This window comes from Channa argus, chromosome 2, assembly GCF_033026475.1.
Source record: "Channa argus isolate prfri chromosome 2, Channa argus male v1.0, whole genome shotgun sequence".
NCBI classification, from domain to species: Eukaryota; Metazoa; Chordata; class Actinopteri; order Anabantiformes; family Channidae; genus Channa; species Channa argus.
In genome coordinates, this window is record NC_090198.1 from 2,723,839 (window position 1) to 2,746,942 (window position 23,104).

Genomic DNA, 23,104 nt, shown 5'->3' on the forward strand with positions numbered 1-23,104 from the left:
TTATGCCACTGAGAGCCAAAGCCAGGATAGTATTGCAGTAAGGCAGCGCTGACCAACGCTGCCCTGAGAAACAACAGCTAACAGCAGATGGCTGCACTACGAAACTGTAGCGTTATGTCAAACCAACGAAGAAGAAGCCATATAGTCTTCTCCGTGACGGCGGAACCAATGTGAGTCACATGACAGAACTGCCATTCCGACTTATACGATAACGTTACAATCTAAAAATTATGGTAAGTAACTCTAAGTTCTGTTTTATTTTCTGTATTTCAACATTGCTGTAATGGAACATATGTGTCGCTGTTTGGCTAATCGAAAACCAAACTTGTATGTGAGTGCATGGCCTAGCTAACGTCAGTCCGCGGTTAGCTAGACTAATAGCATTAGCTAACGCTAGGTGTTGTTCGTTTGTTCTATTTATGTTATGTAGAGACCCTTATACACTGATACCGCCTATTATGTGTCCGCAAAAATGACAAGCCTATGAGATTCCCAAGACAAAGCTGGTGACAGTGTGACAACTAGGGCAGACTTGTTAAGTTTGCTCGTCTAGTTTGCTGTGTCATATACTATCGTTGAATGTTATTCTTTTTAACGCAGACAAATAGATGTGATGGTTAACAGTATAGCTTTGCTCACATGGCGAAATAAATAAACCCGAACACATTTACAACGTTATTTCGTACGTTTATGTACATAAAATGTCATAAACGCCTGCCCTCTTGCAAACTACTAAAGCTATGTTGAGAGCCGAAATGGAGGTGCTACAGTAATGAGTCTTACAGATGTACTTTCGAGTACATTAACAGGTTCAACGGTTTGCCGTATTACAGCTTGTCACTACTGCTTACACGCATTTTCTAAACGTTTGTCACCTTTTTTTCCCAACATCTAAACCCAAACAAAAATGCTCAAGACAAAAAACTACAATGGATATTGTTTCCAAAGAATTTTGGTCTTCTGCATTTCCGTTGTTATACTGTTGCCACATCAGGGCCTGACAAAAACTCCAGCTTTTCTCGTATAGTTGACAGGTTGTCTTGTCCTAGTTGTCTTGAATTAGATGAAATCTTACAATGTTACAATGCAAATCTTAATATTTATTAAGGACACAAATTATGGATGCAACTACAGAAAAACTCTTTCTGTCTGCTTTCCATTAGTATCTTGGTGATGCTGATATATAAATTCTATTCTAGATTTTGTCGGAAGCTAACAAAGGAGAAATATGATCTGTCTTACTTATTCCAGTCAAAAATCTTTCTGCAGCATTTTGGATTAATTGCAGGATTTTTAGGAAGTTACTGGGGCATCCCAACAACGGGGAATTACAGTAGTCCAGTCTAGAAGTAACGATATGTGGAATAGTTTTTCTGCATTATTTTGAGACAGGATCTTCCTATTTTTGGTAATGTTCCGTAGATTAAAGAAGGCTGTTTCAGAGATTACCTTTATATGTAAGGTATAGGACAAATCCTTATCAAAAATAACTCCAATGTTCCTTGAAGTAGTACTGGAGGCCGGAGTTATGCCATTTAGAGTATGGTTGGAAAGCATATTTCTGAGATTTTTAGGCCCACTCCAGTTTTGTCTGAATTTAAAAGTAGGAAATTGTAGGATATCCAGGCCTTTGTGTCTTTTAGGCATGCTGGAAGTTTGATTAATTGATTTGGTTTCATTGGTTGATCTGGTTTCATAGATGGATATAGCTGGTTTCATCAGTGTAGCAAAGGAAATTTATGGAGTGTTTTCTTGTAAAGTTGCCAAAAGGAGAAATGTATAAAGTAAAAAGTATTGGTCCTAACACAGAGCCTTGTGGAACTCCTTAACTAACTTTTGTTTGCGTGGAGTTTTCATTATTAACATGAACAAATTGGTATCTATTTGACAAATACGATTTAAACCAAGCTAGTGCATTTGCTTTATTCCCAATTTCATGTTCCAGTCTCTGTAATAAAATGTTGTAGTCAACGGTGTCAAATACAGCCCTAAGAATTAACAGAACAAGTATAGAAACTAGTCCATTTTTTTAAGTAGTGGTTTGATTACAGCTACGTTATAGGCCATTGGTACATAGCCTTCTTTTAAAGACAGATTGATCATATCTAAAATGAGTGTGTCTAGAGGGGGTAAAGCATCCGTTAGGAGTCTGGTTGGGATAGGGTCTAGCAGACATGTTAATTCTGATGAGGTGATAGTAGAACTTCTGTGATGAACTGGACGTGTTGCTGTCCCACTTCCCTGAAGATGGCACTCCTGTCATCGTCATGGGAGACCTGAAGATCCACCTGAAAAAACCACAGGCATCTGACGTGTTTGCTCTTCTAAACACGTTTGACCTGAGTCCGGTCTCCACTCCTCTGAACCAACAAAGCTTGCAACAACCTCGACCACATTCTCTCCCGGAACTGCACCACAGACAACACCTCGGTCACTCTGCTGCATTTATTGGATCATTTCTTCATTTAATTCAGTCTTCATCCCTAACCTTTGCATTCTCACACCACACTTGTAACATTCCGTCTTAACCTCAGGTCTCTCAACCTGAATCATTTCCCCTCACTGGTCTCTGCAACTCTGCCCCCAACACAGGACCTCTCAATCTTCGATGCAAATTCAGCCGCGGACTGCCTCTGCAATACATTTTCATCGTGTTTGGATTGTCTCTGCCCCAAGTCTTTGAGACCTGCGCGTTCCTCAGCTTCTGATCCGTGGCTCGCCTACTGTATCCGTAAACACTTAGGAGTGCTGAGAGGAAGTGGCGGAAATCCAAGACTCCATCTGCCCTTGCTGAGTATCAGGATCTGCTAGGATCTTTTTCACACAGTGTCACGAGGGCAAAGACTGAATACTACCAGGAGAAGCTCAGCAACACCTCGGACACCAGAAAGCTGTTCTCCACTTTCAAATCACTCATCTACCCACCTCCACCATCTACCTCTCACACTGCTGATGACTTTGCTGACTTCTTTACCAACAAGGTGGCAGCCATCAGCTCACAGTTCACTTCTCCAGACGATGACATCCAGCTAACTACTTCCAACACTGCATTGCTCTCATCATTTGCAATTCTGGCTGAGGATGATGTATCCACCTCCTCCTCTCTAACCACCCAACCACCTGCTCCCTGATCTGATCCCTTCTACTCTCCTTCAAGCAGTTGCACTTGCACTAATGCAAGCTATTACTCAAGTCATCAACACATCTCTCACAAAAGGGACTTTTCCAACCTCATTCAAGCAGGCCCAGATTACCTCACTGCTGAAGAAGCCTTCTCTTCATACCTCTGTAGAGGAGAAGTACCGACCTGTCTCGCTTCCTCCATTTCTGGCCAAGATAATGGAACGAGCAGTCTTCAATAAACTCTCAGACTTTCTTTCGGGTGCAATGAACGATGTCCACCAGTCTGGCTTCAAGAGGGGTCACTCCACAGAAATATCTTCAAGCATCTTCTGCAAAAGCCACAGGTCAGTCTCCTGTTGTTGTCTTGTTTTTTCTGTCTATACTGCATCTCTGGGTTCCATCATTCACTCCAGTGGTCTTTCCTATCACTGCTCTTCCTGTGCTTTCCACCGGACGACTCCACTGTTTCATCATGTATTTCTGCCTGTCTCTCAGACATCTCAGCCTGGATGAGAAAGAGACATCTTTAACTACCTCTGCAAAACCAAAGTCCTTGTCTTCCCAGCCAGACCTTTGACGCAACACAACATCAGTATCAACATCTACAGTGATTGTCCCTACTAAGTCCCCCAAAAATCTGGGGGACATCATTGATGACCAATTGAGCTTTAAGGACCACATCTCCAGTCTCTAGGGAAGCAGATTTGCCCTCTACAACATCAGGTAGATCAGACCCTACATCACGGATTGTACAACCCAACTCGCACTTGTTCAGGTGCTGGTCATATCTCGTCTTGATTACTGCAACGCTTTATTGATGGGGTTACCGGTATCCACAATCAAACCCTTGCAGATGATCCCAAACGCAGCCACTCGCCTCATTTTTAATCAGCCAAAAAAGACCCATGTCACACCACTCTTTAGATCTCTATACACTGGCTTCCTGTAGCTGCTCGCATCAGGTTCAAAGCTCTGTCTCTTGCTTATAGGGTGGTTAACTCAATAGCTCCTGCTTACCTCAACTCACTCATTCAAGTCTACAATCCTTCCCGCCCGCTGCGGTCTGCCAACTAAGGGATGTCTGGTGGTCCCAGCACTGCTCAGAAGACACCAAGTAAAACTTTCTAGCGCAATGATTCCACAATGATGGAACGAGCTACTAAACTCTGCACGCTCAGCAGACTCTCTCCCAATATTCAAAAAGTGCTGAAAACAGAACTCTTCCACATCTTCCTATGCACAAAAAAAAAAAAAAAAAACAACTTTTGTGCTCTTTCTCGCACTTCCATCTCATAAAATGCGAACACTTTTCTGATAGGACTTTGCTTTGATGTTTTCTCTTTGACTTAGATTCTTGCCTTAAAGCGTCTGCTAAATGACTAAATGTAAGCATGTAAAGTACCCAGATAGAAAATCTGAAAATTCAGTCAAAAACTGACAAGGAACTTGAGGATGGAACACAATACTGGGACAGCTAACATAGGCTATGCTTGGTCGGTTTGCACCAGCTACTGGGGCCTGACTAGCTGGCTTATTTTCCATGGTGAAGTTTTGTGTACCTCTCCTCCAAAGCTGCAAAAGCGTTACTCCTCTTACAGATACCATTATCACTAAAGAAGGCTGAGAAGAACTATACATGAGACACTGAGCAAGAGTGAGCAGAGACAGAAGGAGACAGAGTAGCATTGCTAACTGCTATGCTAGCAGAGCTTAGATAGGATAAGTTTGGTAATAGTTAATGTTAGCCAGCTATATTTTTTCTCCATTAGCGATCCTTGTTTAGAGAGACCCCTTTTAAGGTAAAATAAAAACTACGATTAATTACAATCAACAGAGGAGCACTATCTTTAAATAGGAAGGACTCTCCTTTTAGATTTCACCATCAATATAATGTTAAATGAAACCCTTGAAAAATTTGCAAAAGTTGCTCTGTGAATATTTTCTAGTCGAAGAAGGAGAGGAGGAACGCATTTTCATAGGCAGAGAGAAGAGGAAAGCTAAGAATGTAGGACTGACAGTAGGGACTTTGAATGTAGGGACTATGACATGGAAGGCTAGAGAGTTGGTTGACATGATGCAGAGAAGGAAGGTGGATATACTGTGTGTCCAGGACACCAGGTGGAAAGGTAGCAAGGCTAGAAGGTTAGGAGCAGGGTTCAAGTTGTTTTACCATGGGCCAGATAGGAAGAGAAATGGAGTAGGGGTTATCCTCAAAAAGAAGTTTGTGAGGAATGTTTTAGAGGTGAAAAGAGTATCAGACAGGTTGATGAGTCTGAAGCTGGAAATTGACGGCATGATGTTCAATGTTGTGAGTGGTTAAGCCCCACAGGTAGGACGTGAGTTAGAAGAGAAGAAGAAATTCTGCAGTGAGTTAGATGAAGTTATTCAGAGCATCCCCAGAGGTGAGAGAGTGGTGATTGGTACATATTTCAATGGACATGTAGCTGAAGGAAATAGAGAGGATGAGAATTTGATGGGCAGATTTGGTCTTCTGGACAGTAATGGAGAAGGAGAGATGGTGGTAGACTTTGTAAAGAGTATGGAAATGGCTGTAGTGAACACTTTCTTCCAGAAGAGGCAGGAACATAGGGTGACATATAAGAGCGGAGGTAGAAGCACTCAGGTCGACTACATCTTATGCCGGCATTGTAATCTGAAAGAGATCAGTGACTACAAAGTATTGGTAGGGGAGAGTGTAGCCAGACAACACAGGTTGGTGGTGTGTAAAATGACTGCTTGTAAGGAAGACCACAAAGGCAGAGCAGAGGACGAAGTGGTGGAAGTTGAAAAAGGAAGAATAGTGTAGTTTTCAGGGAGGATCTGAGACAGACGCTGTGTGGTTTGGAGGTGCTTCCAGATGACTGGACCACTACAGCTAATGTGATCAGGGAGACGGATAGGTGGGTACTTGAGGTGTCGGGAAAGAGGAAAGTGGACAAGGAGACTTGTGGTGGAACGAAGAAGTTCAGGAGTGTATACAGAGAAAGACGTTGGCTAAGAAGAAGTGAGACACTGAGAGGACTGAAGAGAGTAGACAGGAGTACAGGGAGATACAGCGTAAGGTGACGGTAGAGGTGGCAAAGGCCAAATAAAGAGCATATGAGGACTTGTATGTTAGGTTGGACACTAAAGAGGGAGAGGTGGATTTGTACAGGTTGGCCAGACAAAGAGAGAGAGATGGGAAGGATGTGCAGCAGGTTAGTGTGATTAAAGATAAGAACGGGACTGTATTGAAAGGTGCCAAGAGTATGATGGGAAGATGGAAGGAGAACTTTGAAGAGTTGATGAATGAGGAAAATGAAAGGGAACGAAGAGTAGAAGAGGTGACTGGTGTGGAGCAGGAAGTAGCAAAGATTAGTAAGAGTGAAGTGAGGAGGACATTGAAGAGGATGAAGAGCAGAAAGGCAGTTGGTCCTGATGACATACCTGTGGAGGTATGGAAGTGTCTAGGAGAGGTGGCAGTAGAGTTTCTGACTAGTTTAACAAGATCTTGGAGAGTGAGAGGATGCTGAGGACTGGAGGAGAAGTGTACTGGTGCCATTTTTTAAGAACATGGGAGAACAAGGGAGATGTGCAGTGGAATAAAGCTGATGAGCCAAACAATGAAGTTGTGGGAAAGAGTAGTGGAAGCTCGGCTAAGGCCAGAGGTGAACATTTGTGAGCAGCAATATGGTTTCATGCTTAGAAAGAGTCCAACAGATGCAGTATTTGCTTTGAGGATGCTGATGGAGAAGTACAGAGAAGGTCATAGGGAGTTGCATTTTGTCTTTGTAGATTTAGAGAAAGTGTATGACAGGATGGACAGGATCAGGAATGAATACATCAGAGGGACAGCTCATGTTAGACGTTTTGGACATAAAGTCAGAGAGGCCAGATTGAGGTGGTTTGGACATGTTCAGAAGAGAGACTAGTTTGTTGCTCTGTTTGAATAGTATGCAGACAATTGTTGTAGTTTGTTACTGGCTATATTTAGCTCAGCTGTAGCTGCTATATCCTATGCTATGGCTGAGGAGGTAAAGCGGTCGTCCACCAATCCCGCAGTTGTTTGTTTGATCCCCGGCTCCTCTGGTCACATGTCGAAGTGTCCTTGAGCAAGAAACTGAACCCCAACTTAGTTGCTCTCGGTGAGTCTTAGCCAGTTGCATAGCAGCTCCCCCATCGGTGTGTGAGTGTATGTGTGATTGTGAGTGCTTTGAGTAGCAATGGGTAGAAAAGGGCTATCAAAGTGCAGATCCTTTATTGATAAAAAGTTAGATGTATGTTTTTAAATGAGCTCACTTTTCTAATGTACAACATGCTTGACATGTGTTTTCTATCTTTTGAAAGAAGATAAAGTATTTTCCAGAAACAACTTTTGTTTTTTTTTACTTTATTTAAACTTCTTCAGTGAAGCAGTATTCCAAAGTCTGAAAAAAACTGATGTCTCCAGGTGGATTTTGCCTGGAGAACACAGATTTCTCTGCCATACATCTTAGTGATCTGGCTGAGGGAGTTCAGCAGAACAGAACAGTAGCAGGGACAAAGCATCTCCTTTTTGTAAATGCTATACTTTTTTAGTGAATTTCAGTTGGTGGACTTAGTTAGAAGATGACCTACAGTGTTGTTTCCACAGCCCCATTGAGTTCTTGATGAAGGCTCTTAGAGTCCTGTTGATGTTGTTCAGTTCAGTTGTACAAAGTAAGGAATTTTTATTTGTATTTATTTTATTTACATTTGGTCCTTTCAGCTTATCCCGTGAGTCCACGATTGCCAAAGCGAATCGTGTGTGTGTGTGTGTTTGTAAACATATATATCTTTTAATGGTTTTAATGGCAATATTATTGAATATTTGAATAATTGCCGTTGAATGTCTTTGACCATTATTTGACCTTACAAACAACTTCTAATACCTATACCTAGTTTTATGCATTACAGGATCCATGTGTGAGACGTTGTTTCGTATGCTTTCTTGTAGTTAATCCAGTTGGTGCACAGGTTGATACAGCTATGTTCAAGTTAGTACTCTACCTAACGACACATAACTTCTCAATAAACTTGATTCGATAGCTTGTAGATCTGCCTTTTAACAGATTAATCATTTTCTCTTTTAACAAACAAATATTAGAAAGTCTGTACTGTAGGGCATTATTACAACAAAAAAATAGGCAGTCTGGTAATCTGTGTTTTACTGACTAATATATAGTCACTCTACAATATAATTAAGGCAAGAACTTATGTTTCATACACATTAAAGGAATTTGGGCAATCTATGTTCAGCAATTTAAAGCAAAATAAATAAAACAATTTGCAGAGCTTGCAGAGGACCATGTTGTTTGTTCTCTGCTTAAAATACTCTCTCTCAAGGCACTCTCGACCATCATCTGATACTCATTGTATTGTTCTAAGAAAGCAACTAGATAGGAAACAAACTAAATTGTAAAGTAGCTCTCCCAGTTAAAAAGTGATACAGCATTGTTTAAAATTTTACATGAAATTCAATCAATGTATAATTTTCCTTTTACAGCCAACCACACAGCAGTCTCCTATGGATGAACAAGAGAAACTTCTGGATGAGGCTGTGCAGGCTGTCAAGGTCCAGTCTTTCCAGATGAAGCGATGCCTGGTAGTGTAGCTTAATATAATTAAATATCTTTGTCTTGTTTAAATAATCCTCAGCCTTTGTTTTTTTTACTGCTTTGCATGTAGTAGCTGACCAGTCTTAATTTTGAGCCCAAGTGGAGAACATTAAAACTTTTTTTTTGATTAACACACTTTCTTTTCTTGATGTCCCACAGCTGTCCCTATTCCATATTGTCCCAAACCTAAAAAATGTGGTGTTAAACAACTCTTTCTTTACATTACAAATATGGTTTAGTATTTTGGTAGCTTGCATAACGTCATTAACTTACCATGAAAGGTGTGCTTGTCATTATTGGTCGCTTGTCCACTTAAAGTGTACAAATTCAGCAATCAAGCTCAACATTAAGTGGCAGATTAGTAATTTTATGGAAAACAATGGTGAGCATTTCCACTATGAGCGGCTCTCATCTACACAGCTGCAGTATGTGAGCAGCGTGCAGCATTGGTAGAACACAAACTCAAATCTGAAGTGCAAGCAGAACTTCAAATCTTTTACTAAAGTGAAAGTACTCCACAAAGAACAGTGGGTTTGAAACTATATGTGGCAGATTGCCTCTATTACCTTGAAAAAACATAATTGTGTGTTTTGCTCAGTTACAATTGTAGAAGAATGGACACAAGCATGCTTTTAGTTCAGTATTCATGTTTTAATTATCTAATTGTGTATATAGTTCTAAAGAATATTATGCATTACATTTAGTTATTTGAAAAATATTGTTGCTATAAACACTGGGATTAATTGCTAATCCTGATGTTACCACAGTCATAATGGTCAATGTGTTTAAAGTTGTTTTTTAACCCTTAGATGTTCAAGTGACTGGACCCTACACTCTTCCACGAGTGGGTCAAAAATTACCCATGTTAGGATAAATGTGTTTTTATGCCACCTTTGTCATTTTGGTTAAAAATTTAACCAAAAAATTGCAGCAATAGATCAAGGACATTTTGACACGTAGCCAGGAGGGTCCGGGAATTGAAACAATGACCTTGTGCTCCGTGGACATCAGCTGAGCTACAGCCACATAATTTGTAGTACCCTCTTATGCCCTGTGTGTGAGAGAGTATATGCGTCTATCTAACTTTTCTTGCCGCCTTTTCTCATCACTGTATGCAATTGTGACAAACTACCAGTTTCTGGCTCATCATTGCATACAGGTACATTGCATCTCCCACACAGACTATTGACTTTACGATCTTTGTTATTCAAATGTTTTAAATCACAAGCAAACCATTGATCAATATGTAGCTGTATACATATAGGCACACAGGCATGCACACACACATACAGAGCATACATTAATATTAATATTATTCCTTTTTTTTTTACCTTACAAATGTGTGTGCTTGTCCTTCATGACTACTGTATATAAAGGACAAGCATGTGTTATGAACGTTCCCACAAAATTCCAAGAAATGAATCCCAGTCAATTTTGACCCACCTTTGCAAGCTTCAGTCAGTAATAGAAAAACTAGAGTTTTGTAAAATATATAAATGGTAGGTTAAAAAATGTAACTGGCATTATATCAAAAACAGGTTATTGGTTTTTTTTATTATTTTTTTTTTATTTTTTTAGAAATAGCTGGACTGGGAAATGATAACTTTTCATTACGAAGATTTTGCAATAAAATCACCAAACTGGGTTATTTTTGACCCACTTATGCATCTAAGGGTTAAATTGGTTTTAAGAACACTGAATTGTAAATAAAATTGTCTGACTGAACTAGTGTGTGTCAAAATGTTGTACAGTATTTTTTCATACAAAATAGTTGGCTAACTGTATCAAATTAAGTAATTTTTAAAATGACTTTCAATTATTACAATGCTATATATGTACTACGTTTACACCGTGATTCTGTTGGGGTGTCGGCAGGACAAGAACAAGCTGATGGATGCTCTGAAGCATGCTTCTAACATGCTCGGTGAACTGAGGACCTCCATGCTTTCACCAAAGAGCTACTATGAGCTCTGTATCCTTTACAGTTGTAGGTTAGCAAAATTAAAAAAACTCCAGTAAGGCAGATTCAAGAATATGTAATATTGACTAAGTATTTTTTTTTCTTTTTCTACCATCAAGCAGAAAAAGAAAACTGAGACATTAACAATTCCAACAGGGTCTTACAGTACACCACAACTTGTCTTGAGAGTTTGAGCCCTAGAATCTTTCTACATAAACTACCTTAGACATTATCAGGTTTTCGCAATATTAAACATATGAGACAAAAAGAAGCAAAAACCTGTCAAGTCAGAGCTTTTTACAGTTTTAAATAGTTGCTGAGTTCTGAACAGGGGTGTGCATGTGTTCATATTCATAAAGGTAGGGTCTGATCTGTCTGATGTTTTAGATTGCTAATCTGCCTGTCAGATTTTTATCTTAGTTTTGTAATAGTTTTTTAAATTTTTTTTTTTTATCCAGTTTTATCTTGTTTCAGGTCTTTAAAACTAAAATATGATCTTGTCATGTCTTCAGAAATACAGACAATTTATAGAAACTTTCAAGTGGCAGTGTGTGTCAGTTACTTAAATGATCTGATTATAGGCATTCAAAACTAACACATACAGGCGTAACAATAAAGCAACTTGCTGTTAAAGAACAAGAATACAAGTCCCTTTGATACTGATATGTCGCAATCAACTATTGTTGCATGCAGATAATTTACAGTGGGTTTGTACTGGTACCTAACAGTATTTCTAGACATGGCCATTTCTGATGAACTTCACTACCTAGAAGTTTATCTGACTGATGAGTTTGCCAAAGGACGCAAGGTGGCAGATCTATATGAGCTGGTCCAGTATGCAGGAAACATTATCCCTAGACTGTAAGTATCACCTTAACTAAACATCTATTGCACATGAAAGAAATGCTAAAAATCTTTTTTTAACCTTTCACCTATAGTACAATCTAATGCATTGTTGTAGTTTAATGTAAATGCTTTTAATCATGTCAAGCATTTATTTGCTGTTGTTTTCAAGCACACTTTATCTACATAAAGACATTTAGGAGATCTTAATTATGAAGTATAATGTTATGGTTTTAAGAAAACCACAAAAGCTGCAGCACATATGCTACTGTACACACACTCACTCACTCCCTATCTACAGTGTAAACGCTTACAGGCTGCCTACTAATGTTTTAAGCACCACCCAGGTTACGTTATGAACTTACTAGTTATTAGCCTAAATAAGCCAACGGTAGCCCCTGTTAATTTTTGCATTTTCATAGATAATTAAAACCTAAAACACCTTGAATTTTGTTGTACATATCTGGATGGCTGTCTGTGATATGGTTTAAATTGTTCCTTCTTACATTGTGCATTCCACATGTTGTACCATTACCTTCTTTTTGTGTCTAATGTTAGACTACAATTTTGATGATTTATGGGTTTTGATGATTAAATGCAATTTTTTTTGAATAATTACTAAATAAAGTAGACTAGAAGCCTCTGTACAACTTTTATCTTAAGCTTTGAAGTTATTACCATAGAAGAGACTTGGTTAAAAATTTTAAATGTTGCTGATTTTGAGATGGTTATAATATTTATATTGTAAGTCAAGTAAATGAGAGGTGGGTGTTTTATGTACAGAGAGATTTTCATTGTAAGATGATTTATAAATAGTAAACGGTAAATGGTCTGCACTTATATAGCACTTTTCTACCTATTGGCACTCAAAGCGCTTTACGCTGCTTCTTATTCACCCATTCACACTCACAATCACACACACACTCATACACCGATGGGGGAGCTGCTATGCAGCTGGCCAACACTCACCGGGAGCAACTAAGTTGGGATTCAGTGTCTTACTTAACTTCGACATGTGACCGGAGGAGCCAGGTATTGAAGCAACAACTGTGAGATTGGTGGACAACCGCTCTACCTTCCTGTGCCACAGTCGCCCAATAAGATATATTATAAGAGTTTGACAACTGAAATACATTCTTCAAAATTTAAAAACATATTTGACTTGTGTATATATTAAATGCCTACTTTTAATTTAGTTATGTTATCAATTTGTTAACATAACTATGTGATAACAAATTATACTTTGGGTGACTGTGGTGCAGGGAAAGAAGAGCGGCAATCCTGCAATTGTTGCTTCGATCCCCGGCTCCTCCTGTCACATGTCGAAGTGTCCTTGAGCAAGACACTGAACCCTAACTTTGTTGCGGTGAGTGTTGGCCAGCTGCATAGCAGCTCCCCCATCGGTATGTGAAGGTGTTTGTGAATGCACATCGGTAAATAAGAAGCACTGTACAGTGCTTTGAGTGCCAATAGGTATAAAAGTCTGCAGAAAATAAGTGCAATGTAGGTAGAAACAAACAGGCTTCCCAATGTCCTTTAACTTCAGTCTCCAACAGACAGAGCCCCTTTGGAGACAAGTTTTAGTTGTAGTAAATAAACGCTAAAATATTGTGTGAAACAACCAAAGCACTAAAATGCGGCATTTTTTGTTGGTGTTGTCTTTTCGGCTTATCCCGTAAGTTCAGGGTCCCCACACCAGACCATTTGTCCACGTGTTGATTTGGTACAGTGTTTATGCCGGATGCCCCTCGTCATGTAATCTTTCCCAATTCCTAAAAGCCTTTGAATCGACACTGCACAGCTGTGGATAGGGATGGGCTATAGGGGGGTTTAGTGACTTGCCCAGGGACACTTTGTCATGTGGTCATCCGACCCTACAGTGGTGGTCAGTTGGCGGTGGCGGTCTGCTACAGCAATGTGTTTGAAATTTAATAACCTAATGCTCCTCTCTTTCTGTTTACACAGGTTTGCAGGTTACACTTGTCACACACCATTACACTTACCTTATGAAATTCTCACTAGGTCATAAAAGCCTATGTTATAGGTTTTTCTGTTTTTAATCAGTAGATAGTATATATTAAATATGCAGGAGAGGTTTTACAGAGAGTAATATAGCTTTATTATATTATATCTGCTTTTCCTTTTGACTCTCCCCTTTCACTGTTCGCCACAGTGAATCCTCTGGCTCTCTTCTCACAACTTCATTGTATGGATCATCAGCTTTATTGCTCTCTAGTTGCCACAGCTCTGCACATCCCCCTTGTTTTTAAAAATTGGCACCACCACTCTTCATTCTCTTCAGTGCTCTACTCACTTTACTCTTAGTAATCTTTGCTACTTCCTGGTCCTGTCACCTCTTCTGTTTAGTTATTCATCAGCTCTTCAAAGTACTCATTCCATTTTCCTGTCACACTCCCCGCACCTGTTAATACATTTCAATCCTTATCTTTAATCACCCTATCACGATTTTATTTAGTGAGGTTGTAGAATTATCAACAAGATAATCAACTTGTGCAGGAGTAAAGTTAAGGTGGCTATCCTCGAATGTATTGACATGGTGAAGGAAATGCAAGAATAATATCTTTAAATTTGTTTACAACATTTTCACTTAAGCACCTGCTGTGGTGGTTTTATTTTTTAACTGCTGTATAGTCCAATATTGTAAATTCAAAGGTTATATGAAAATGTTCAGACAAAAGAGAAATATGAGGAAATGCTTTTAAATTATGGGTTTTCATGCCATATGTAAGAACAAGGTTTGGGGTGTAACTAAAACGGTGAGTAGGTTTATTTACCCTTTTGGGGAAAAACTGTTGGATATAATAATGAATTAAATGCAGTGTTGAGGCAGTTTCTGTCAACATCTACTTGAATGTTAAAGTCACCCACTAAGTTGACTTTATCTGTACTAAGCACTAAATAGGATAGAAAATCTAAAACATCAATCATAAACTGAATAAGGAACTGGAGGACGGTACACAATTAAAAAAACAAACAAACAAAAAAAGTAGAATTTGTTTTTGAGTTTTCCATATCCTACCTTTGGGACATTACCACTAACAACATTGAACATCAAGCCTTCAGTTTCCAGTTTTAGACTCATTACCTTGTTTGATACTATTTTAATCTACTTACAAACTCCTTTCCATCCATATCTTTACTCAAGATGGCATATCTCTATTTCAGGATAACTCCTACTCCATTCTTCTTTTTATCCGACCAATGGTAAAAGACACTGGCTTGTGCCCCCTTGTGGTTGCATTAGTAATAGTACTGTAGATATAATAAATAAATATATATTTGCAGTGTAGGTTCAGACTGTTCTGTATCTGGACTGGATCAACAAGCTGGTGATGACCTTCTGCATGTCTGTCTGCACTTGCTACGTATGACACAGGTCCTCTCGTGCCAGGTCCAGACAGACCATTTTTTTTTAAATTTTGGGTCCATGTTCCACATTCTTTTTCCCTAACCACATCCACTCATAACTGGTTTGCATTTTAGATTTTTTTTTCTTAACTAAAGAATAGATTAACATGACAGTTTTGAATTATATACTGGAAGTGTTTACTTTGATGATTACAATTTATGGCAGAGCCACTGTATTGGATAGTATTAAATTGCACAGGTCATTATGTTATGCCTGATGTGTGTATTTGCTGAATAATATATTAGTATATATTTTTGCTCTTGTTTGCAACTTACTTGTACTAGGATGTTTTCGTTTGACCCGTTACAGCTCCTAAACCACCTCATCAGAATCAGGTTGCACTGCTTTGTTGATCCACCAGGTGGATCCATCAGACATTAGTGTAAGATACTGCAGACTGTGTGATCTAAACTTTCTCTCAAATAAAAATCTGCAGTGTACTGTAGCTCTTTCTTTTTGTGACTGTTATCTGGGTTGTAAACATTAACGCTAAATTAATCGAGGTTCAGGTCTGTGTCGGTTTGACTTCAGGTCGCACACACGCGCGCGCGCATGTAGAGCCGTGGTGTGGTCATGTTTATTTGTGCTTTAGGACATAATCACAGTGAAACAATCAGAAAATGTTTTATTTCTTAGATTTACTGCTTCTTTCGCGTCAACACCAATCCCTCTCTTTATTCAATCTCTGCCCCACTCAACCACTGTCTGTCTCTGTCGCAGCCACCCACCACATAGTTTTTATCACTTAATATTGCAGTGGTCCAGCGGTTATTGCGATTGCTGTGTCTCATGCATGTCTCACTAATATTAAGGGTATTGTGAAAATCCTGCTTCATGACTGTTTTCAGTGTTCATGTTGCTGTTACTAGATGCTGTGTATTTCATTTTAACTCAGACTTTATGTGGGCTTAGATTAAAAAATATGGGGTATTGCTCTATTAATTATCTGTTTTTAATCAGCTTTTCACTGCTATAGCATCAAATGCACATATTATTGGGCTATTTACCAGGTAAAAAAACTGTTTTGTTGTTAATGGATGCAGCTTTGTTTGTAAATTAAGTCAATCTGATGTCCAACAGACCATTTAACATACACTGCTGCTGTATATACAGTACATGCAGATTTCCAGTAAGAAATTATGAATGGGTTGATGTCTCCTTTTTTGCTCTAGATCAGCAGAGTTGAAATCCATAAGCCAGGATTTCAAAATTAGTCTGAAGTGGAAGAGAAATGTTCTATTACATGTACATGCAGATTTCCATTAACCTGGTTTAAGTGCATCTAAAACAGGGATCACCAACCTTTTTAAAACCTATAGCTACTTCCTGGGTAGTGATTAATGCGAAGGGCTACCAGTTCTATACACACTCCTAAAATAGCCAATTTGCTCAATTTACCTTTAACTAAATGTCATTACTAATAATTAATGATATTCATCTCTGCGAAGACACTGATCATGTTAATGATTTCTCACAATGAATATCAACAGTGATTTAACAAGATAGGAAACATAAATATCAATAGGCAACAATTTATTTCTATATTTTGTCTTAGTGCAAGTGTTTTTCATATTGAAAAAAAATAAAATCTGATCTGATTTAAATAAATGATTTAAATAAATCTGATTATATTTTGAACTTGACAATAAAATCTTTAGTATTTTGTACATTGTTAACATTTTAACATAAACAGTTGTTATATTTTACAAACACATTTAACAAATCATGAACTGGAAACCAAATCTGGTATGTTTCCTTGGCATTGCAGTATGTTGTACTCTGGTGTTTAACTTGACACTGCAACTCTGAGTGAGTTTGGTGCAGCCTGATAGGCTTTGAGGTGCAGGTCATTTTGCATTGTTACAATTTCAATTTCCATCTGTCCAACATCCAGGGTGAATGTTGCACTTAACTACTCAGCATGCATGATATGTCCACGTTAATGAAAGGATTAGAAATGAACGACACATGGCTCAGGCTGATCCAGTTCTCAAACTCTTGCCCAAGTGTTTTTATGACCTTAGAGTACTTTTCTGCAGCTTTGTGATAAGCCTCATATGCAGAAGCATTGTCTTTCAGCACCCTCTGCAGCACCCTTTTGTGTCTGTAAATGCATAGAGAAAATGTTCATCTTGCCTTTAAATGCATTTAAAGACTTATCATATCGGCAACAGTCTTATCTTTGCCTTGCAGCTCACAGTTCAAATTCAATTCAATTCAACTTTAGCGCCAATTCACAACAAAGTCATCTCAGGGCACTTTACAGAATAAAGTCAGGATTATAAAGATGTATAGAGAGAACCCAACAATTCCCCCTGGAGCAAGCAGGGGTGGGTCCCCCATCAGTCTAAGCCTATAGCAGCATAACTATAACTATATGCTTAATTAAAGAGGAAGTTTCTAGGCCTAGACTTAAAAGTAGAGAGGGTGTCTGCTTACCGAATCTCAACTGGGAGCTGGTTCCACAGGAGAGGAGCTTGATAGCTAAAGGCTCTACCTCCCATTCTACCTTTGGAAATTCTGGGAACCACAAGTACCCCTGCATTCTGAGGTCGAAGTGGTCTACTGCGATGATATGGTGCTATGAGGTCTTCTATATATGATGGAGCCTGACGATTCAGAGCTTTATATAAAAAGCAGAGTTTTAAATTCTATTCTAGATCTAATGGGGAGATTTTGTGGGACATCCAGGCCTTTATTTCTTGTAGGGTTAAAGCTTTTTTAACTGATTATTTTCATCTGGTTCCATAGATAAATATAGCTGGATATCATCAGCATAGCAGTGGAAATTTATGGAGTGCTTTATAATAATGTTGCCTAAAGGAGACATATATAAATTATTGGTCCAAACACAGAGCCTTGTGGAACGCCATAGCTAACCTTTGTGTGCATGGAGGATTCATCATTAACATGAACAAATTTAAATCTATAAGATTTAAACTAACCTAGTGCAGTTCCTTTAATCCCAATTTCATGTTCCAGTCTCTGTAATAAAATGTTGCGATTAATGGTATCATATTGACTATATATATTGACTCATTTAAACTGACATATTCTCCCTGCTGCAACCAAGTTTCAGTGAGACAAAATAAATCGAATTGATGATCGCTTATTATCATTATAATTATCATCATAAATATAATTATCATTATCGTCCCATCGGTGTCCTCCAGCAGCGAGGTGTCTTCCCCTCTGGACGGCACAAACTCTTTGATTTCACTCAAAAGTGACAAAAAAACGACATTTCTCCTCCAACAGTACCTTGAATGTTCTGTGCTGTTTAGCTCTGGAGCGGATGCTGTTTATGATCTTTACGAGGGGAGTCCTCACATGCTCAAATCCAGTCACTTTTGCACATAAGGCCTTCTGGTGAATGATGCATTGGTCATGCAGAAAGTTTGGGAACTCTGTCACCTTTACAGTGAGCGATGAAACCTGTGTGTGGGCCGATCATAGCAGGAGCCCCGTCAGAAGTCACTGATAACAGCTTTTCCAGGAGCACTTTTTTCTCCTCCAAAAACTCCTTCACCGCGTTATATATGTCAACTCCCCTCGTAGTTGTCGTTAGGGGCAGTAGTGTGAGAAGTTCTTCTTTTGTGGAGAAATCATCAAAGACCATCAGCTGCGCCGTACTGCTGGTGTCCAGTGCTCGTCACACTGGATGCTAAACCACCGGCACCTCGCCAGATCATGGTCCAGCTGGTTGGCCAAGTTCCCGGACATTGCAGATGCTCTTCTTACCATCGTAGCTACCCCCAGTTGAACATCGGAGAGAGATTGCAGATCACGTCCGTTCCATATTGCTCATCTTTAGCAATAAGCATCATTGCTTCTTTAACTACCTCCCTGTCTAAAAATGCCCCCTGCCTTTTTCTTCTTTATCAAGAATTGCGTAGCTCTAAATGAGGCTTCGGTTGCTTTTTGTGAGGTTTTAACTGATCTTGTGAAAAAAGCTTGCTGTTTGCACAAAGCTGCCTTTAAATTGTGGGCTTTCTCTGCTTGCAGTGCACTGTCCTGTGGATAGTTAGCATGGTAGCTTGTGTGACAAGTTGTGAAATGTCTCTCCACATTGTGCCTCTTTGCTGTCGCCACAGTCGCCCTGCAAATAAGACACACACATGTTCTTTTCACAAAAAAAACTCCCATTTGTCATGAAAATTATGTGGGTTTTTTTTCTTTTTTCTGCAATATTTTTATGGGTCAGTCATTTCCTTATTTTCACTGGTCCACTAGCTTGTTTTGTTGTATCATCTGTGCAGATGCTATGTTTTGGTCATGCGGATCAAACCGACCTTTGAACTATACTAGGTCATAGTTCATTTATATTAAACATTTTTTAAAGTTTTTTTTTTTTTTTTTTAATTGTCATTTCCAGTTTATGTGTAAGTGTGATTTAAACAAGAATAGCAATCAAAATAAATTAAATGTAGCTCACTGGTAAGTGGCGCTATTTTTGGAACAGGCCAGTGGGCAACTCATGTGACCCTTATGGGCAACCAGGTGCCCACGGGCAACGTGTTGGTGACCCCTGATGTAAAGCATAGTCAGAAACAACCACTTTGTTACCAAACCACACCCGAAACATCATATGGAAATTGCATTGGGTTAGATTTTAATTATATTTCATGAATTTGATTTATTATGTTTAATTAAATATCAGGCCTATTCAATTTATTTTGAATGTATGTCAGCTCAGATGCCACTCCAGTGGGCTCTACCTGATACCACAAGAGGCCATTAAAAAGACTAAATTCATTAATGTAATTATATTTAATAAGAGAAAATAGGTTAACCTGATTGGAAATTTCAGACGTTGTTTCCAGACTCTTAAGTTATTCATAACATTTCATTGGATTGTAATTTAAAATATAAAATCCAATAAAATGTAATGAATAAATAAGATATAAAAATGGAGAGAGATCACCATCACCAGTGTCAGACAGCCACTAAGTTTTAGCCTGTGAAACCTTTCATAACATACAATAATGTCAGAAACATTTATATTTTTTAATTAAAACTAATTACACAGCACATTTTACGTTTATATTTAGTCATTTGGCAGAGGGTTTTATCCAAAGGAACTTGCAAGAGAGGTACAAGGCGAGCAAAAATCTAAGTCTAAGAAAACATCAAAGCAAAGTTCTATCAGAAGATGTGTTTTCAGCTTAAAGTTAGAATGTAAGTACTTCATTTGTGCATCTAGCAGCAGTAGCTCAGCAGATAACAGAACATCCTGGACTACAGCTCTTACTGTTTGATTTTTTTCTGCTGTAAAACTTGAGTCTTGAGTTTAAACAGCAGCATAATGTTAAACTTCATTGTCCCTATCATTCACTTATTTTAACAGAATAAACTCTGATTTTACCACAAACTTGCATTTCAGATATTTTTAGTTAGATGTGTCTGACATTACAGTTTGCCATAAAGGGTTTTACAGGCCACAAACTTGAATAGACTGTTTGGTGGGGTCTCTCTTTATTTTTGTATTTCATTTATTCATTAAATTTTATTAAATAATTTTATTATTTAATTGAAATTATCTAGCATAGTTTGTTTGCACTTTAACTCAAGCCAATCAGTGTTGACTGAATATGGTTTCCTGCAGACAAGAACAGGCAGCCGAGTGAAAGGAGAGATCATTAATGGGGCGATGCGGCCTTATTTTTAAAACGGTCTGCAAATGGTCTGCCTAAATTCAAGGGGGGAATTTAATTAAGACATTCTGCCTTGAGGAAATATAAATAGGTCACAATCTCTCTCAGATTTATTTTCAATTTAGACAGTTTAGTTGTGAATCAGCTTCAGTTCTCCCCTTTTTTTCCCTTTCTTTCCTCAATTTTTTTCATGGTAAATCAAATTGCAACAACCTGATTTCTGGTGCACTGGCAGTAAAGGAGAGGATAGTAAGGATAGTCCAATGATGAGCTGGGAGGGACTGTATATCAAGCCCTTCTAATGATTGCAACCGAACTTCTAAAGTGTGTGGGCACTAGATTTGGCTTGTTGAAATATGTGTGTTCAACTAGTTATTTAAGTGAGTGTGTAGTTTGGGTTTGTATAATAGTATAATATACTGTATTTTTATAAAAATGGCGAGCTAATAAATGCTGATATATTATGGGTTAACAATATGATATTTGTGACCCTTGTGTGTTTATTAAATACATTACATGTTTAGTCATAATTGCTGTACTCATTACTAATATTTTTTTGTTAAGTACTGGTTTAATTTAATAAGAAGTGTAGATACTGTCGATACTGTTTTTTAGTAAAAAAAAAAAAGATTGGAAATGGTTCTTGTAGTGGAGATTTTAGGATAATAAGCTAAAACTGTTTTGTGAGTATTTTTTGTTCCTTGGCATTATTAGGACCAACATTGCTAATGTTGTGGCTAAAACAAGCAAGGTCTCTCAGCTGAACAAGTTCGGCTTCTTTTAAAGGTGCCAAGAGCCAAATACAAATGCCCAGGTGATTATGCCACTTCAACATGGAATAGTTTACCCTGAATGTTATTTACTAAAATTAATATTATTTTATTTATACTAAAGAAAGACATTTGTAGTAAATGTGTTAAGGGTTATGAGGGCAAAAATTTCAAATATGAACTTTACATCTGTACAACATCCACTCTAAAAAATGTCTCCTAAGTTGTGCAACAAAAAAAAACCAAAATAGATATGTGAGTGTGTATATATGTATACATATATGTGTGTGTGTGTGTGTGTGTGTGTGTGTGTGTGTGTGTGTGTGTATATGTATATATATATATATATATATATACACACACACACATACATACACATACACACACATATATACATATGTATATATATATATATATAAATATATATGTATTTTGCTTTGCCTTCTCTCTCCAGCTATCTGCTAATCACAGTAGGTGTGGTGTACGTCCGCTCCTTCCCCCAGTCTCGAAAGGACATTCTCAAGGACCTGGTTGAGATGTGTCGTGGTGTCCAGCACCCACTCAGGGGTCTCTTCCTCAGAAACTACCTGTTGCAGTGCACCCGCAACATTCTTCCAGATGATGGAGAGCAGTCAGAGTAAGCCAGTGAAGCGTTTTCTCTTGTATCTGTAATTTACTCTCTTTTCCCCTAGCATTCTATTCTGCGACATAAGCAATACTTTAATTTAATTTGCTAAAAAGGCAAGCTAACTTGCATTTGTATCTCTAGTAGGAACACTTAAAGCTACTTTTGTAGTGTTATCAAATATGAATATTCATATTCATCACGTTTAGTCATTTGCCAGATGCTTTTATCCAAAGCAACTTTCAAGTGAGGTACAAGGCAAACAAAAATCTTAAGTAAAGGAGAAAACATCAAAGCAAAGTGCTGTTAGAAAAAGTGTTTTTTGTTTCATGAGATGCCAGTGCAAGAACGAGCAGAAAGGAATTTTAAAAAATAGTTTTTTAATAAGAGTAAGTAAACGCCTGCCTTCGAGTGGGATCGAGGGCAGTGCACTTAAGATTTGAGTTCTTGGGAAGGTGCTAAAAAGCTCTGTTTTCAGCAGGTTTTTTTTTTATTATTATTAGGAGTGAGATTGCTGAGTGTGCAGTTTGCTAGCTTGTTCTCCTTTGTGGGATTACTGAGTTGAAGAGTTTTCCATGGTGCTGTGTGGTGGCGGGACCACCAGATGTCATTCGTTGTCAGAGTGCAGTGGACGGGAGGTATTGTAAAACTGAACACTGCACTTTTGGATGAAGTTTGTCATCATCTGGAGGAGAGAACTGGGATCTCATGTCTGCCACCTTATTAGTAAAGAGTTTGTCGGCAGTGAGTGTGTTGGACGGAGGAGGTGGAGGTGGGTAGAGGAGTCATTTGAAAATGGAGAACAGCTTTCTGGTGTCCGATGTGTAACTAAGCTTGTCCAGGTAGTATTCAGTCTTTGCTCTGGTGACAGTAGGAGAAAGCCACAAACAGACCCTGATACTCAGCAAGAGCAGATGGAGTCTTGGATTTGCACCACTTCCACTTAGCACTCCTTAGCATGGTGCATTGCTGACTGATTCAGTCAGTAAGCCATGGATTTGAAGCTGAGGGATGAGTAGGTATAAAAGACATGGGACAGAGAATATCCAGACAGGATAAAAGGTTATTACAGATGATGATGATG

At 38.5% G+C, this 23,104-nt stretch overlaps 1 protein-coding gene across 2 annotated transcripts in view; it reads left to right on the forward strand.

Moving 5' to 3' along the window:
* Positions 1-78: 78 nt before the first annotated feature.
* vps35 (VPS35 retromer complex component) overlaps positions 79-23,104 on the forward strand; it is a 60,502-nt gene continuing 37,476 nt past the window's right edge. Inside the window, exons 1-5 of one of the 2 annotated variants that reach the window (XM_067494571.1) lie at positions 79-233; positions 8,627-8,725; positions 10,614-10,710; positions 11,436-11,559; positions 21,850-22,032. In XM_067494571.1, the coding sequence (XP_067350672.1) occupies positions 231-233; positions 8,627-8,725; positions 10,614-10,710; positions 11,436-11,559; positions 21,850-22,032 (506 nt within the window). In that variant the 5' untranslated portion in view covers positions 79-230. Of the gene's footprint in view, positions 234-8,098; positions 8,118-8,626; positions 8,726-10,613; positions 10,711-11,435; positions 11,560-21,849; positions 22,033-23,104 lie in introns of those variants that run through there. The other variant, XM_067494581.1, reaches the window with a different exon arrangement.